The sequence below is a fragment of the Tachypleus tridentatus genome, chromosome 1 (genome assembly GCF_004210375.1).
Source record: "Tachypleus tridentatus isolate NWPU-2018 chromosome 1, ASM421037v1, whole genome shotgun sequence".
Taxonomy (NCBI): domain Eukaryota; kingdom Metazoa; phylum Arthropoda; class Merostomata; order Xiphosura; family Limulidae; genus Tachypleus; species Tachypleus tridentatus.
The window spans coordinates 152,106,357-152,124,811 of NC_134825.1; the positions used below are offsets into that span (position 1 = coordinate 152,106,357).

At 34.0% G+C, this 18,455-nt stretch overlaps 1 protein-coding gene across 1 annotated transcript; it reads left to right on the forward strand.

Annotated features, from left to right (window-relative positions):
• The first annotated feature begins 957 nt into the window (after positions 1–957).
• On the forward strand, positions 958–18,230 carry Vha13 (V-type proton ATPase subunit Vha13). The gene is made up of 3 exons (XM_076458838.1): positions 958–1,199; positions 11,610–11,710; positions 15,650–18,230. Exons 1-3 carry the CDS (start codon positions 1,118–1,120, stop codon positions 15,818–15,820), a joined length of 354 nt encoding a protein of 117 aa, XP_076314953.1. The 5' UTR covers positions 958–1,117; the 3' UTR covers positions 15,821–18,230.
• The last annotated feature ends 225 nt before the right edge of the window (positions 18,231–18,455 follow it).

Genomic DNA, 18,455 nt, shown 5'->3' on the forward strand with positions numbered 1-18,455 from the left:
TTTTGGCGGGATTTCATTTTCTCTTCTCACCAAAACACGCCGTAATGGCCTAAGTACATATTTATGGATTCTAAACCATGTTCACTATATACACTGCAATAAAGACAAATGTTGATATGTGTCAAAGCATTGGACAAGAACACTCCGTTCAGACAATAAGTCAGTAGTTGTATGCAATAACAAAAGAACTTATGCAATTTGGAACGTTTCATACCCAATGCTGTTTCACTACTATTACTATCACTGTTGCTAGTACTTGTGGAAAAGCAGTGCAAACGTACCATTCGTGGACTGGCACTGGCATTTAAAAAATCGATGAAGTGTTTCATAATTGATTTTTTGATTGGTGTCAGAAAGAAGGTGACGTTCAACACATTCCTTTTATGTTCAGGAAACTTGTGAGTATTGCATAAGCAGCTATTCTCTTGGACAGAGCAAATGTGAGATTGCAAGATAATGTCAAAGCATACCTATAAAGACTGCTTGATTATTTCAGACAAGTCAACAGTGAACAGTTTTAGTACATCACAAGTTTGCTGAGTAACCACATTTATGATAAGTTGATAGTCGCTGCCTAGTTCACCCAATAGATACCGTCACTTCACTGTGAATGTGTCGCAAAAACGATTGCCATCACTTTTCACACTGAGTTAATAAATGAATATCTGTTATGCTCTGAATTTCGTTTTTGGTGGTCCTTAATATTTTGTATTATCAAGCACCCAATGTCATAGAATGTCTTATTCAAAAAAGATTGTGCGAAGTGAACTGATTGTACATAGGCGAATTTTCACTTTTATGACATACCTTTTAACATTTTTTTATTTTAGTTCAAACTGTTATTTAGGATGAAATGTACATAATCTGGCATCTTACTCCAAACATTCTAACAATAAAATGTCTCTGTATTTGTCTTTATAAAATATTGTAATAAATAATAAATTGAAAAACATAATTTGAAATTGGTGAGGGCGCGCAGTGCTGTGAGATCAGGTGACCGCTGAGAAAAATTTTAGTCTGAATCGATTGACCATTAAAGAGTAAACTGGATTTAGTCTGAAGTTATAAATTGGTTTTAAAGTTTAATTGTTTTGAATTTATAAAAGATATATTTATCATGGCAAGTCAGAGTCAAGGAATCCAACAGCTTCTGACCGCGGAAAAAAGAGCAGCAGAAAAAGTTTCCGAAGCTAGGAAACGTAAGTGACACTACAGTGTATTGTGTTGTAACTCTATTTCTGTATTATCACTGATACTGGTATTAAAGATTACAAAGTTTTAACTTGTAGTATTTATAGTTTAATAGTAGTAGTAAGTTAAAATTAATTCGTGGATATGTGAGCCACAGGCATTAACGTTTAAAGTAGTTATACCAAAATGCTTGAACTTACCATTGTTACAGAACTTGACTGTTTTCAAAATTGTATATCACACGCTGCAATAATTTAGTATACGATGTAGTGTATATCATAAAATTTTATAGTGTAAAAATTTTGTCAAAGTACATGCATACAAAATTATAGTTATATGAACACCATTGTCTGTGTATAAGAAAGACTATCTTTACAAATCAACCGATGGTGCAAAAAATTCATTATTCTTAATTTGTCTCTGTAAGATCTTGGAGAAGATAGTTAATGCTTTCCTTGGTTGGTTCCTTAAATCAAACAACCTCCTCTCACCTACCCAGTGTGGGTTCTGACAATAGCACCATGGACCACCTGATTCAGCTTGAAATGCAATCGGTAAAACCTTTCTCAAACAACAGTATCTTGTATCAATATTCTTTGACCTTGAGAAGGCTTATGATACTATATGGAGATATGGCATTTTGTGAGACCTTCACTTATATGGGTTACATGGTCATTTGCCAATTTTTTATTTTAAAAAATTTTAATGGGTAGGTAATTTCAAGTTCGACACTCTCCTGTTCTTTTCTGCAGGAACTTGGATTCCCTCAGGGCTGTGTTTTGAATGTCACACTTTTGAGCACAAATATTAATGCTATCACTGAAAAACTTTCTCTTACTATTGCAAATGGGCTGTATGTCGACATTAACATCTCATGTCAGTCATTGAACATGGGGTATACTGAGCACAGCTACAGACTGCCTTCAATTGTTTACTGAAGTGAACCACAGCAAACAGTTTTAACTTCTCTCTCTCTAAAACCAAACTGTTTGCATGCACTTTTGCTGCCAATGGGGTATTCACCCTGGTCCTGAACTCTGTGTCGGTGAACTTGTGCTACCTGTGATTTCTGAGACAAAGTTCTTGGGGCTTATCTATGACTGTAAGCTGACCTTTATACCACACATCAAGCAGTTACAAGCCAAATGTTCAAGAGCACTGAACGTCCTCTCTTCCACCACTTGGGGAGTGGATTGATGTTCTGTGCTAAAGATATATCATGTTCTTATTCGATCGAAACTAAACTATGGGTCACATGTCTATGGCTCTGCCAGGACCTAGACCTTGAAGATGCTGGGCTTCATTCATCATCAGGGACTTCGGCTCTGCAGATACTCCCAACTGGAAGTACCATCTTTTATTTGTTGAACATCTTTACCCTTTCATTTATACAAATGGTTTGAAATCAGGTGACTCTGTGGACTCTGACATGGTTTGTTGGTTGTGCATAGAATCCTCTCTACAGTTTTTATGTTCACTGTTGAACTGTGTGCCATTTCTCTTGCCCTTAATCACATAGAAGCAAAGCAGTACTCAAATTGTACTATTTATACTGACTCACTTATTTCCCTTCTGGTTCTGGAATTACTTCAAGTTAGCTCTCACCTTGTTCTCACTGATATTCGAAACTGACTGGCCACGTTGGTATTCCCAGGAACAAGCTAAGCCTGTCTGCTCTGACACTATCACTGCTGTGCCTATTCCATCCATGGACTATGGTTCTGTATTCAAGACTCAGCCGGATGCTAGTTGGCAGTTGACTTGGAGTGAGCAATGTAAAAACAGGTTTTTCGAACTAAAATCCTCTATTGGACTTTGGCCATCTTCATTCCATAAGGATCTAGAAAAGGAAGTTGTCTTAACTAGGCTATACATTGGTCACAGTTTTTTAACTCATCGTTTTCTTTTATCTGGAACTGATGCACCAATGTGTTGTGTGTGTGACACTGAGGTGACAATAAGCCATATTTTACTGTCTTGTTGTTGTTACAACTCTCAACAATGGCACCATTTTAAACATGTTTTGTCCCATGGTTTATCTGTAACATTAGTGTTATTGGTGATGGTGACACTGTCTACCTTACAAATTATTTTAGTTTTTTTAAAGGCCATTAATCTTTTTAATGCTATTTAAGTTTTTAATTTATAAATGAGACATTTTTTTGATGTGATTCCTTTTTAAACATTAAAGTACAACTAGTTCAATTTGAAATTAGAAAATGGCTGTAATGTCAAATAACTCAAAACCAGGACTGGAAAGGCCAAGTCCACTGACTAATGCTGATGTTTGAACTTATTTATTAGTCATTCTGGTGTGTTATGATAATTAATTATGCTACAGAAAGCCTTTACAATTTGTATTACTGTAGTTTCTCTTTTACTGCTGTAAAGTAGATATAGAAATTGGACTTAATAATCCATGATGACAAGAAAACCCACTTGTAGAGAAATTTATATGTTTAAAAATGGCTGGTATGGGTAGAGAAACATTGTTCACTCCTCTACTAGTGCTTTCTCTACCCATACCAGCCATTTTTAACATAAAAATTGGATTCAACTTTTTAAATTCAAAAATTAAACTTTGTTTTGTTTTAACTTGATTCTTTTTTACAAATTTTAATAATTTTACTTAATTTTAAATTTTAACCGGATGATTGGTGCAGATATTCTAGTTGCTTTCCACCATAAAATACCAAACCAACCAATCTTCCTTGGCTCATTTTCAGTCAGCCCAGCATGGCCAAGTGGTTAAGGCACTCAACTCATAAACTGATAGTTATGAGTTTGAATCTCTGTCACACTAAACATGCTCACACTTTGTCATGTGGATGTTATAATGTGACAGTCAATCCCACTAATTGTTGGTAAAAGAGTAGCCCAAGATGTTGGTGGTGGGTGGTGATGACGACTAGTTACTTCCCTCTAATCTTACACTGCTAAATTAAAGACAGCTAGAGAGGGTAGCCCTCGTGTAGCTTTGCTCGAAATTAAAAACCAAATAATTTTCAGTCCTAGACCTTTTCACCCCTTATCTTTTTCTTTCTCCAGTGGTTCCTCATCTCATTGTAAACTATGTGTTCTGATCCAGTTAATATCCACTTGTTCCTCATTAGTAACTTATCAGCACAGATCTTTGGGTTATTTGGGTTTTATCCAAGGGAGTTGTTATCCGATTTCTTTTCCCTCTTCCATTATCTCAAATACCCAATTTCTTCCTATTGCCTCATAATCCTATCATCAGTCATTCATCATGGGGTAGCTTTTCAATTTTGCACCATGCTCTTCTGGCTTGCTTTAGCTCTGTATGTGCTGTTTGCCTGTCATTTATTTGCTCAGTAGTTATACTTCCTCCACTTCTTGGACAAGTGGCTTCTGTTATCTAGTTCCAAAGAGGAGTTTGCCCATCACAATCATCTACTGCTCCTGGAGGTAGAAAATATTGGCTGGTGAAACAAAATAGGAAAATCATCCCTTATACCTACTCAATATGTTCATTTGATATCTTTTTCAACATTCATCTCAGTCAGGCTCAACACACTCTTCAACTTTGTTTGTTGGAGCTTTCTGCACTCTATGCCCTTACTGGTCACTTCTCACAAGGTGCTATCAGTTTTGTGAATGAGGTATTTCGTAGAAATTCTTATCTCCTTGGATCAGTCATAGGTAACTTCTTCACTGGACACTGCATGACCAATGGAACCTTGCATAGGATCCATTAGAGGCTCCTATTTCTTCTCCTTCTTCTATTCTAGATGATTTTTCAATGATGGTTGGATAGGACTTGCCTGTTGGTGGGTAATTCACTTCTTCCATCTCATCTGGAATTACATATCTTCATTGATCAGCAGGATTCTTCAAGTTGATGGTCTTCAGCTGAAATATATTACTTGTATATATATGAGCTTCTTGTTATGCATCATGCCTTGAATCATTTTCATTTTGCTATGAGTTGTCTGATCATGATCCATTCTGATAATTCTCCAATGTTGTCAGCACTCATTCGCATCCCCTTCATGGTCAGACCTTGAATATCCTTTTTGGGGATCACGTGTGTGGTATTCACATCATTGTGCATCATATTATGGTGCATTCAATCTTTATGTGGATCATCTGTCATGTCCATACAAAGTTTATTGATCTGAGGATATTATTGTTCTTGGTCTGGTTCCAATCATTTTAAGAGAGTTGATTTTTCAACATAGTCATCTTTTTGATGCCATATGTCAAGTACTCAGATTGATACAACTCCTTATCCTACTTAAATATGATCTGTTCAGAAGTCAAGAGAGTTCTCGATTTTCTCCAGCCTCTTGCACTTGAAGTGAAGGCAGTGTGATCTGCTTTCCTAACCCTGCGTAGGTGTAGTTGACTTGCTGTGTTATGGTCCATTGTGCCTTAGCCACTCTACACACCTAGTGATTCATCCATTTCTTTTACCCACTTTTATATTTTATGGGATTGAGTTTCATAAATATTGCCTGGTTTGGATCACTATCCAATCAGTTCTCTCCCACTTGGGCCCCCTGCTAGTACAGCGGTAAGTCTACAGATTTACAATGCTAAAATCAGGGGTTTGATTCCCCTCGGTGGGCTCAGCAGATAGCCCAATGTGGCTTTGCTGTAAAAAAAAACCCATAAACTCTCTCACTTGGATTGTATTTAATGAGCTAACTTAACCTTTATATAACTACAGAGATAAACTTTTTTTAACGAGCCTTTTCTGTAATGTGCTTTCTGATAAATCGGATATTCCAAATTCACACCCAAATCCTTGTATACATGAGCAGTAACGTCTTCAAATAATTTCAAAAGATTAGTAAAGCAAAATTTTCCTCCAGTAAAACCTTGCTGATCATCTAACAAAATTTTTAACTTTGTTAAATAATTTTACAAAGCAGCATCTTTTATTTACTTCAAAAAGCCTTTACCACCATTAATTTGAGACAAATAAGAACAGTTTTTGTACGAGATCTGTTCAAAAAATATGCGGACTGATGTCATAAAACAAAATGTACTTTATTTAGAAGTTACAGGTCTGGGACACCTTCAAAGTACTCTCCTCCCCAATGCACACACTTATCCCAACGGTGTTTCCACTTGTTGAAACAGTCCTGGTACGCTTCTTTTGTAATGTCCTCCAGCTACTTCGTCGCATTTGCCTTAATCTTGGGAATCGTCTCAAATCTTCTTCCTTTCAAGGGTCTTTTGAGTTTGGGGAACAAGAAAAAATTGCAAGGAGCAAGGTCAGGTGAGTAGGGGGGGTGGGGAAGAACAATGATCGGGTGTTTGGCCAAAAACTCACGAGTTCTGAGGGCTGAATGGGCTGGAGCGTTGTCGTGATGGTAAAACCAGTCGCCACTCCTCCACATTTCTGGCCTTTTGCGATGGATGGCGTCCCTCAGACGTTTCAGAACTTCAATGCGGTAAGTCTGGTTTACTGTGGAGCCTTTGGGGAGGTACTTGTGGTGAACAACACCCTTAACATCGAAGAAAACTGTCAGCATCACCTTGACCTTGGATCGAACTTGGCGAGCTTCTTTGGGTCTGGGGGTTGTTTCACCCATTCACTGACGTTTCAATGTCATAACCATGAACCCATGATTCATCACCTGTTATGATCCTTGACAAGAAGTTTTCATCTGAACGATCAAGCAGTTCTTGACAAACCTGGACACGATGGGCTTTTTTTTCGTCCGTCATCAGGCGTGGCACAAATTTCGCAGCAACGTGGTGCATCTTCAATTTTTTGGTCAAAATCTCGCAACAAGATCCAACTGATATCCCACACTCTTGAGCAAGCTCCCTGATAGTCAGACGTCGATTTGCCCGCACCAGGGTGTTGATTTTGTCGACGTGTGGGTCGTCAGTTGTGGGGAAGGACGTCCATGACGCTCATCATCTTCAATGGACTGTCGACCATCTTTAAAATGTTCATGCCACTTGAAACATGCCGTACGCTTCATAGCAACATCACCGTAAGCCGTGTTAAGCATAGCAAAAGTTTCAGTCGCAGATTTTCCAAGTTTAACACAAAATTTTACGGCAAGTCGTTGCTCCTTCAGGTCATTCATTCTGAAATCCGCCAAACGAAAAAAATCGCACTTCACTTAAAACCGCGTAGCTAATACACAAATGAAGATATCTGCAATCGGAAATGGCGTCAGTAATCAGCTGATATGTGTGAACCTAGCGACACCAAGCAGATTCCCTGGAACCAACTGGAGCTGTGCAATTCATACAGTCTCGCGTATTTTTTTAACAGACCTCGTAAGCTTTCTCGAAAAAAAGAGACATTAACCTTCTTACAATCTTCCGGCCTGCCCACGATTCAAGGACTTTGGAAAAATAGTAGAAAGTGGTTCACATATCCAATTCTTAACCTCTTTCAAAACCTTTGGATAAATATATAGCCTGGAAGCTTCATTATTCTTGAAGCTTCCCAAGTTTTCAACTTTTCAGAATTAATTTGATCATCTTGTTTAAAGTTATTTCCATTTAGCAAGTGTTTAGGGTGAAGAATATTGCTCTGATGTATGTGTATGTATTATATATGTGAATAACATGATGAATTGGTGCATCTACTCTTATGCAAATTCATTGTGCATAATCAACCAAAGAAATGAAATAAAAAACAAACAAGCGTGTGGGTCGTCAGTTGTGGGAAGGGCGTCCATGACGCTCATCATCTTCAATGGACTGTCGACCATCTTTAAAATGTTCATGCCACTTGAAACATGCCGTGCGCTTCATAGCAACATCACCGTAAGCCGTGTTAAGCATAGCAAAGTTTCAGTCGCAGATTTTCCAAGTTTAACACAAAATTTTACGGCAAGTCGTTGCTCCTTCAGGTCATTCATTCTGAAATCCGCCAAACGAAAAAATCGCACTTCACTTAAAACCGCGTAGCTAATACACAAATGAAGATATCTGCAATCGGGAAATGGCGTCGTAATCAGCTGATATGTGTGAACCTAGCGACACCAAGCAGATTCCCCTGGAACCAACTGGAGCTGTGCAATTCATACAGTCTGCGTATTTTTTTTAACAGACCTCGTAAGCTTTCTCGAAAAAAAAGAGACATTAACCTTCTTACAATCTTCCGACGCCTGCCCACGATTCAAGGACTTTGGAAAAAATAGTAGAAAGTGGTTCACATATCCAATTCTTAACCTCTTTCAAAACCTTTGGATAAATATATAGCCTGGAAGCTTCATTATTCTTGAAGCTTCCCAAGTTTTCAACTTTTCAGAATTAATTTGATCATCTTGTTTAAAGTTATTTCCATTTAGCAAGTGTTTAGGGTGAAGAATATTGCTCTGATGTATGTGTATGTATTATATATGTGAATAACATGATGAATTGGTGCATCTACTCTTATGCAAATTCATTGTGCATAATCAACCAAAGAAATGAAATAAAAAAACAAACAAACGTGTGGGTCGTCAGTTGTGGGGAAGGACGTCCATGACGCTCATCATCTTCAATGGACTGTCGACCATCTTTAAAATGTTCATGCCACTTGAAACATGCCGTACGCTTCATAGCAACATCACCGTAAGCCGTGTTAAGCATAGCAAAAGTTTCAGTCGCAGATTTTCCAAGTTTAACACAAAATTTTACGGCAAGTCGTTGCTCCTTCAGGTCATTCATTCTGAAATCCGCCAAACGAAAAAATCGCACTTCACTTAAAACCGCGTAGCTAATACACAAATGAAGATATCTGCAATCGGGAAATGGCGTCGTAATCAGCTGATATGTGTGAACCTAGCGACACCAAGCAGATTCCCCTGGAACCAACTGGAGCTGTGCAATTCATACAGTCTGCGTATTTTTTTTAACAGACCTCGTAAGCTTTCTCGAAAAAAAAGAGACATTAACCTTCTTACAATCTTCCGACGCCTGCCCACGATTCAAGGACTTTGGAAAAAATAGTAGAAAGTGGTTCACATATCCAATTCTTAACCTCTTTCAAAACCTTTGGATAAATATATAGCCTGGAAGCTTCATTATTCTTGAAGCTTCCCAAGTTTTCAACTTTTCAGAATTAATTTGATCATCTTGTTTAAAGTTATTTCCATTTAGCAAGTGTTTAGGGTGAAGAATATTGCTCTGATGTATGTGTATGTATTATATATGTGAATAACATGATGAATTGGTGCATCTACTCTTATGCAAATTCATTGTGCATAATCAACCAAAGAAATGAAATAAAAAAACAAACAAACAATGAATTTACATATTGAGAAAGTATTAGCTCATCCACATAAACTTGATCTTTTCTTGATCAGTGTTAACTTTGAAATGTGATGTGGCAGAAAATCTGTTCCCTAAGAACTTCAGCACCCAAGTTACAGCTGTGACACGAGATGTTGCTTCTTATGCACCTTTAACATTGAAATTTGCTTGAAGAATGAACAAAAGCTATCATGTAGAATGAAGAATCTATCCATTCTTTGTTTTAATATTATGGGTTTGGAATTAAGTGCAACCTGTAAACACAATAGAAAGGATTGTGCTTTTCAAGTCATTGAATTTGAAAGATATGATGTGGGCCTTTTCTTATATAGTTTATGCTTATCCCACCAGTAATAGATAAGTGAAACATGAAAGATTTTCTATAGATTCTATACAATGGTGCACTGCCAACACTTGTGGAATACATGGGAACTTGTACAAATTTTCTGCATAAGACACATTATTACAGAATGTTTCCTGTTGGATGTGAGACAAATAGCTTTAAAAATTTACTTTTCCCATACTTTAGCAGATAGAGCCCTGACTTATACCTATTTGAACATTCACACTTCTTGAATTATATGGAAGAGAAGGAAGTGATAGACCGAAACCTTTCATACACTTGTAGCTTTGGTATTTGATTCCAATAGATGTGTCAGTTAGAAAGTCCAGGCTCCATCTTTCAATTACCTATGATATCCCAATACCTTTAGTAATATGGTGTATATTACGTGTACTTAGATGATTGGTATCAAAACTTTAACCCATTGACTGCTGATATGCCATATAGGGTATAGTCTGTCTCCAGCATTTGAATAGAAATGTTGCTGTATACTGTATTCTGCTTGCAAAAATTGTGTGCCTTTAGAGCAGTAGCAGTCAAAGGGTCATGTAAAAAGAATGAAATATGCATAATTATTGTGCTATGTAATCTAAAACCGGTTGTAAAAATTGCTATCTTTTCACCCATTTATAGCACATATAAAGCACAAAAATCTGTATTATCTAACTACTCCTAGGTCGTTGGGCAAATCTCAACCAAACTTTGTAGGAACAAACATGTTAATGGTAGGATTACAACCACCTTCTACACCCCCAGTATTGCTGTTATTAAGCATTTATTATCTTTAACATAAGTTAATATTGGCTGCATTTGTAGATGGTGTCAAGTCCCTACACCAAAAACAAAAAAATTATAAATACATATTGAGGGGAAAGGACACACAAATGTCTTACACATACATATCTCAGAGAGTGCACAAGAACTCTTTATGGGAGACTACAATGAAAAAAATGGCCACCACTAATTCAACACTACATAAATTTAGCTGAAGTTTTTATTCTAACAACCACCATAAAATTAATGTGAAGAGCCATTTTGTTCCTTGTGCTCACTTCCTACTTTGGCCCATGACCTTTCAAATTCAGTTCATAAAACACTTCTATGGCTAAAGATAATCAATGAAACACTGTGGAAAGACATTGAGTGCTGGTTGTTGAAATGGTATAACAAAAGACACCTCTACCACTGCTTCTTTGGACACTACATTTTCCTATAAAATTGCCTTAACCATTGCACAGTGTAAACCATATTTTAAGTAGATACATATTGAGCTCTTACAACTTACACAAAACTCTTGGGGAGGTAGTAATGAATACTGTAATAATGTTATAAATAAATTGTTTGAAAGTTAGGATTTTGGTGTTACTTATAGCATTCATCCCCACATTTTATAAAGTTCATAACCTGGACAAATCAAATATTTCACACAATGTCCAGGCACTTATGTAAGACAAATGAAATTAGTGTGGGCATGTAGGATTAACTATTTTAATATAGTATTTTTTCAATGATGTATTACCTTTCAAATATTGTCATTAACATTTTTTAACATCTTTCATCTAGTTGATACACTACATGTACATTTCTTGATTGATATAAAATTCCAAATTTAGAAATCATGTGTTATAAGGATGCTTTGTTGTCTCATTTTAACGAAATTTAAGAAATTTTGCAACATAAAGCTTTGGAGTTTGGGAATTTCCTAAAAATCTATTGTTACTTCCAGAGTTTTTGTTGTTGTTTTTTTTACTGTTGGAAAAGTACAATTACTGAATGTTAAATATAGTGAACTCCTGAGATACACGTCAACATCAAAGTATAGAAAGTTTGTTTAATGTAGGTAAAGCTCGCAGATTAAAACAAGCAAAGGAGGAAGCACAAGCTGAAATTGATAAGTTCAGACATGAGAAAGAAAAACAATTCAAAGAGTATGAAGCTTCAGTAAGTAAACTAGTGAAAACAAATTTATAATAATAACTTAGTTATGATTTGTAAATGGTTTGGTAAAAATTATTTAAAATATTAAATGTTTCCATTCTCATTATTCTTTTGACTTAGTTACAAAGTAATTCAAAACAATCCAATTATATTAAGGTAATTGACTACGAAAAATGTTTCTTTAATTCAGAAAATTTTGTTTCGTTTTAAAAAGTAAGCAAGAACTAGAAAATGTGTAATTTATAGAAAAGTGGTGTGGATGTTTGTAAACATGAGTAACTTATAAAGGGAGAGTAACACTTGTGCATTTAAATATATTGAAAAAGAAGGATTTAAATCGTGTTGTTCTTGAAAGGTCGAAATGTTTCTTATGGTGAAGAAATCTTAACAGGTATAACTGTTATATATTTATAAATTAATTAAAAAATTAATTTAGAAGGAAGAAGGGTGTTTTTTTGTGTTATTTTTGCTTTCTTAAAATTTGTTTTCCAGGTATTTTAGAATACTTAGTTCAGTTTTGGTTCTCTTGTTACAAGAGTGATGTTTGTATGGTGTAAATGTTTGTATATAGCTTACATGTACTTAAATAACAACTGTTTTTAAGGTTTTAAAATTGTGAAGAAAGTTTGTAAGATATCAGTTTAAAGGAAGTTTGGATAAATTGCTCAAAAGGTATCTGAATAGTGAAATATAGGAAACTAGGTATGAAAAGGATAATCACAATCTTTAGATGGGAGTTTATGAACTATTTATCAGAAGTGATAAATATGAGATTTAAATGGGTAAATGTAAGAACATGGGTATCAGAAGGATAAACACAACCTTTAGAAATGGGATGTAGTAGGGCTTGATTTTAACAGTCATCTGAGATGGCAAAACACTTCCTCAGATGACCAACTTAAGCATTCATGTTGTCCAGTGGACAACTAATGCCCTGGAACAGATTGTCACTTAAAACAGCTTCCTAATCTAATGTACACTTATCCATGTTCACACAACACACATAATTTGACTTCAATCCTTGACCAAAATAATTTGTAAATTTCCTAATGACAAACTCAAAACTTTGAAGACCCACAAAAAATATTTTTTGGGGAAGTTTTTTGTTTAAAAAGAATTGCACTTATAAGAGAATTGTTCATACAATCCACCAAAAGGGGCTAGAAGCATTAGGAAAAGTTTTGCTTTTGTGATTATCTGATACTGGCCTGCATGGCCAGGTGGTTAGGGTGCTCAACTCACAATATGAGGATCACAGGTTTGAATTACCTGTAACACCAAACATGCTCTCCTTTTCAGCTGTGGGAATGATATAATGTGATGATCAATCCCACTATTTGTTGGAAAAATAGTAACCCAAGAGTTGATGGTGGGTGGTGATGACTAGCTGCCCTTCCTCTATCCTTACACTGTTAAAATTGGGATGGCTAGCACAGATAGCTCTCATGTAACTGTACATAATTCAAAAACAAACAAATAAGCTAATGCTATTTTAGTCACTAAAATATTGCGGACAAGATGTACCTATGTAACTGGGTACTTGTACATCCATTTTGTTGGAATTGGATCCTTTTTTGGGGGATATACGAAATTTTATTGTCTTTTTCAGACAAACTCTGGTATGGTCAGGTTGTAAGAACATTTTCTTAAAATCAATCATTGATATAGAGACCTGACTATTAGAAGTGATAAATACAAGTTTTAGAAGTTCAGATCTAGACCTGTTCATAGAACATGGTACTTCTCTTAAACTATTTAATATGCTTCAGCAATTTTAGTGCTACCAATGAACAATATGATTTGTTTTCATATTTTTTTGTTACAACCTTGACTAAGATTGGCTGGCTCATATACAAAGTCACACCTTGTGTGAGTTTACCATGAAAGCACCTTTACAAAAGTTGAAGTCATTATAAATGTATATAAATTAGGACTAGAGATGCAGAATATAAAAACATTGTTTAGAAAATCATAAAAGTCACACTTATAGGTGTATCTGCTGAGGATAGGTAAATTCAGATATTGTAAGCATGGATGCCTTAAACTGTTTTATTGTATCATTTTGCCCTGGGCATGTTTAGAATTCATGTATAAGTGATAAATCATTTTCATATAATGAACTGCAGAAATAGTTAAATATACAATGTTAAAACAATGTGAAATTCAGCTGTTAAATGTATATTTCTTATGAATATGACATTTGTATTTTTTAACTCTGACTAAAATCATTACATTATCTAAGAACATAGTGTTGCAGTAGCCTGAAATCTAAAAATTCACAAGTAAAGATTCCAGAACTGGGTGAAACAACAGATCATCATTTGATCTTGTTCATCTAGTGTTGTATATACTTTGAAAATATAAAACTAGGCAGTGAATTCTTTCATTTAATAGTCTGTTACAGTTATTTATTTGGTTTATAGACCTACAAGTCCTGTAGAACATGCATTTTCAAGCTAATTTTTTTTTCCTTGTAATAACTTGCAACAAGGAAGGTATGAAATGTTTTGGTAGTTGACAATTTTATGCCTTATGGAAGGGTTATTTTTGGAGCATGAGAATAGAAGTGTTGGGCTCACCCTGATACTCCCCTCTGCATGTCAGTGATTAGTTTCATTCAATTTGGATGAGTTTTCCATGTGAAATGAGTGCAAAAATGTTTCTATCATCACAAGTTTCATGTTTAATGGATATTCTTTCATTTTCAGTGAAATCCCTTAGCAGGGTCTTTATTACCATTTTCAAAAATTGTTTATGTTTTTGTACATAAATAGCAACTCATTCAGCTATAACAGATATCTGCTGTAAGATAAATATGATCTGATAATGTACATTTACATTCATTTAAAGTTAAGTCATTTGTTGTTTATGACAATTTCAGCCTTTTCAACAGTTTTGAACATTGTGTGGAAATGTACATCCTGCTGTTTTCAACAGTATTTGCATATGTATTTAAAACAAGGTAATTGACAAAATTTATACTGAACTGTCAATCAATCTGTAAGGCTGAGGTACCTAATGTATTTAGAAGTATAATTTGTAAGTTTACTGTTTCTTTTCACAGAGATTCTAGTGGAGTATTTTTATAAGCTATTCACACTGATCTAGTGAAATGTAATGTTTGGGCTTTTCTCAATAAAATATACAATAAATCAAATTTTTACTAATTTCTGAAAATACAAAATATATGATTGCCAAAGGACTAAAATCACTTTTGGAGAGGTTTGAAGTTCTACCATAACCAGGTCTTTTATTAATAATGCCATTTTTGTGTTACTTCTATAGTGTTTTGCATACAGCTCCTATTGAAACATGGAATTCTGTCATAATTTGTGCATGAGGTATCCTTGATCAGTTAAAAACATCGATTTCCATACACTTACGTAGCATTTCGGTCTAGGAACCATGATAACTACAATCATATTATGACTGCTACTTGTTTTTCGTAAGTTTTGTACTGGCATGTCATTTTTTAAGTCAAAATGTGAATTATCAGCACAACTTTACTCTGTGGTAGGTCATTTTGTCATGATAGAGAGATAACAGTCATAATATTTGCCTTTCGTATTCTGTTCTGTACTGTTTTGGAAAGTATTTCCATCACTTCACATCTTTTATTGCTCTTAATATATGATTTTGTAATGAAAAAATTAATATTACTGTCTTTGAAACTGCTAAATTATTGTGAACATTAACCAGACTTCATTGTCTTACCATTCCTTTAAATAGTTGAATAAAACAGACAATAAATAAGTAATATGAGCAGATGCTGTTTGTGTCACTATTAACTTTTTACACATATTTGCATGAATATTTGCAGCTTCAGTATAATATTGTAGTCTGGTCATTGTGTTGTTATAAGTGTATGAAATGTTTACCAAACTTGTATTCATGGACATTTATTCATTTATGTTCACTGAGATCAAGTATTTTTTTGCACAGCACATGGGTTCAAGAGATGATATAGCTGCCAAGATTGACATGGACACGCGTATGAAAGTGGAGGCTATGAATCATTCAGTAGCAGCAAACAAAGAAGCTGTTATAAATCAACTTCTATTATTAATATGTGATGTCAAACCTACTCTTCACAGAAATTTTCGCTTAGGATAAAGAGTCAGGATTGTGAAACTGGCATTGGTGGTTCTGAGGAATCTTAAAGAAAATTTATTCATATTGGTTGCTGATTGTATATTTGTTTGATATAATTTTGTTCTTTCTCTGCCAGTGGCCTGTTTAATATTGCATACAGATGTTTTTCTTTTCTATCAAACAGATTATAGAAGGTTGGTTGTGACACTAGGTATTATATTTAGTTTTACTAGTTCTTTAGAATTAAAGTATTTGACATCAGATTATTAAATGCCATAAATCTTGTCAAAGGGATATGTATGTATCTAATAATGTAATGACTAGAAACTGTATAGTGAACAGTTTCATAAGTTAAAAAAGAAAGTGTAATCAGAGAGAAAAGAAATTTGAAACTGTTCTGGAAAGTAATGTTAAAATGTTTGTAAAAAAATTTGAAAATGCATGTTATCAGCTCAGATTCTGTTGCAGAATATTTGTGTAATAAATCTTTTAAAAAATTAAAGCAAAAACCCTTGAACATTATTATTAGTGTGTCTGATACAGTCTATAAAAAGATTATGGCATAAAAGGTAAGCTAACACTGGGATGTTTTTAGTTTCAGAAATATTTGGGATTATGTTACATTTATTTGGCTGAAACTCATTGTTTGTAACATACCTACAGATATTTGGGTTCTTTCAAAACTTTATAGTGATGTAAGAAGTACTTTATACTTCAATGTAATAAAAGAGGGTTAATGCTATCTCAGAGTTCAATAAAATATTAGACAATTACGGGTGTTTCCTCAAAAGAAAAATCTCAAAACATATCTGTTGTTTTTGAAATTTTAAATTTTAAGACTTAATTATCAACCAATTTTATAATAAATTGAAAACAAAAAGTACTGATATGGGTTTATTAAGAATTTTGTTGCAGCCCTACGAGCTATACTGTATGACCTTGTAAATGGCCAATAACAATTTCATTGTTTGATTTATGTTGGGTTTTTATCACATAACTAGTTGAATAATTTCTATATAGTTTTAAATATTAACTGTCTTAATGATGTAACAGATAATAAACAGTTAAGAACTTGTAACACTGTCTTATGTAGTTGTGTGTGTTGATTATTAACCTGATTTGGAATTTTCTGCTTTGAATGTTGTTTTTTTGTAAAAGTTAATTATTTGTAAAAACTTTTGTTTCGGGTGATTGGAACTGTTTTAAAAAACCCTCAAGAGTTAGAGTGCAAAAATTGCTTTAATTATTAAAATCAAAGTCCTAAACAACTTAAAATGTGTATAATTCTAGCAAAACATTCGCCATCTTTTCTCAGAATTTTTGGTACAATAATCTCTTTATTGAATAAAATAAGAGAAGCTTTTGCATCTTTGTTTTCAGATTACCAAAATTAAAAGGAAAGATGTGTACCTAAGAAAAACTGATGTGTACAAAATATTTAATGTATGTTGTGTATCATTGTGATGAATAGCTTTATCTTTTATTCTTTTTTTTTTATCTTAGTAGAAAATTCATTATTAGTTTGAATGGCTTACAGGTACTCTGGAATGCAGAAAGATATCTCATTTAACTGCAATAGCTATTTATTAATGTAGATCCTAAGACCTTTCTGCCAGTAAGATCAGTAAAATATTTGTAAATCTCATAAAATACTAGAAACAAAAAATCACCAAATTGTTTGACTTTCATAAAATATTTCAGTTATGCTAAAACTCATAAGAGATTTTTTGTCAGTAGTTTACACTGACATTATTTTCCCACATGAAATTTCAAATTATACTGAAAATAATAAGAATCTTAAATATTGTTAAATAAATGTTTTTAAACAGGAAAATATGAAGTATATAAAGGCAGTAATTTAATGTAAAAATCTTTAACCTGGAAATTGCAGTATTTTCTGTGAAACAAATTGTTTATTTAAAAGAAACATTGTTATTAACAGAAAAGCTCTTTTGCTGTTTGTGCAAATACTTTCCACATCAAATTAGGACAGTTAAGATAACATTTGTACTGTATTGTGTTTATAATAGATTGTTTGAAAAATACAAAGTAGATGATATTTAACATTTGTGTATAGAAATATATATATATACACATGTGTAACTTGCATCAATGTGTAGGAATATCTGCTCAGTACATTATTGGCAATTCTAAAGAGATTAAAATACTTTTAGGAATTTTGCATTACAATGTTACTGGTGTTGATTTGGAACAAAAAAAAAACACTGTCATTAGCATTGTTAAATAATTTCTCATTGTATTTTGCAGTGTTCATTGTTTAGAATTTATCTTTGTGTAAAGTCCAGATGTAATAGGCTGGTTCATAGCCACTGATGTATCTATGTTTGGAAAACATTGGAACTATGTGTGTGTGTATGTGTATTCTCTTGATTATAGATGAAGGAAAATAAACACATTCCTGTGAAATCAAGAATGGTATTTCATAGTCAATGATCTTACTACCTAAATATGTCATAATCATTGTTATTCTTTTATAGATGACAGAGGTAAAATGGGCCACAACTGCCTACTTCAGAGTGACACATGTAGTAGAGAGTCTTGGATTACTATCTTTTTTTTTAGAAGAATTTAGCTATTTTGTTTTGCAAGCTTCAAACAAAGTCATAAATCTAGTTACAATTGCAATCTCAAGTAT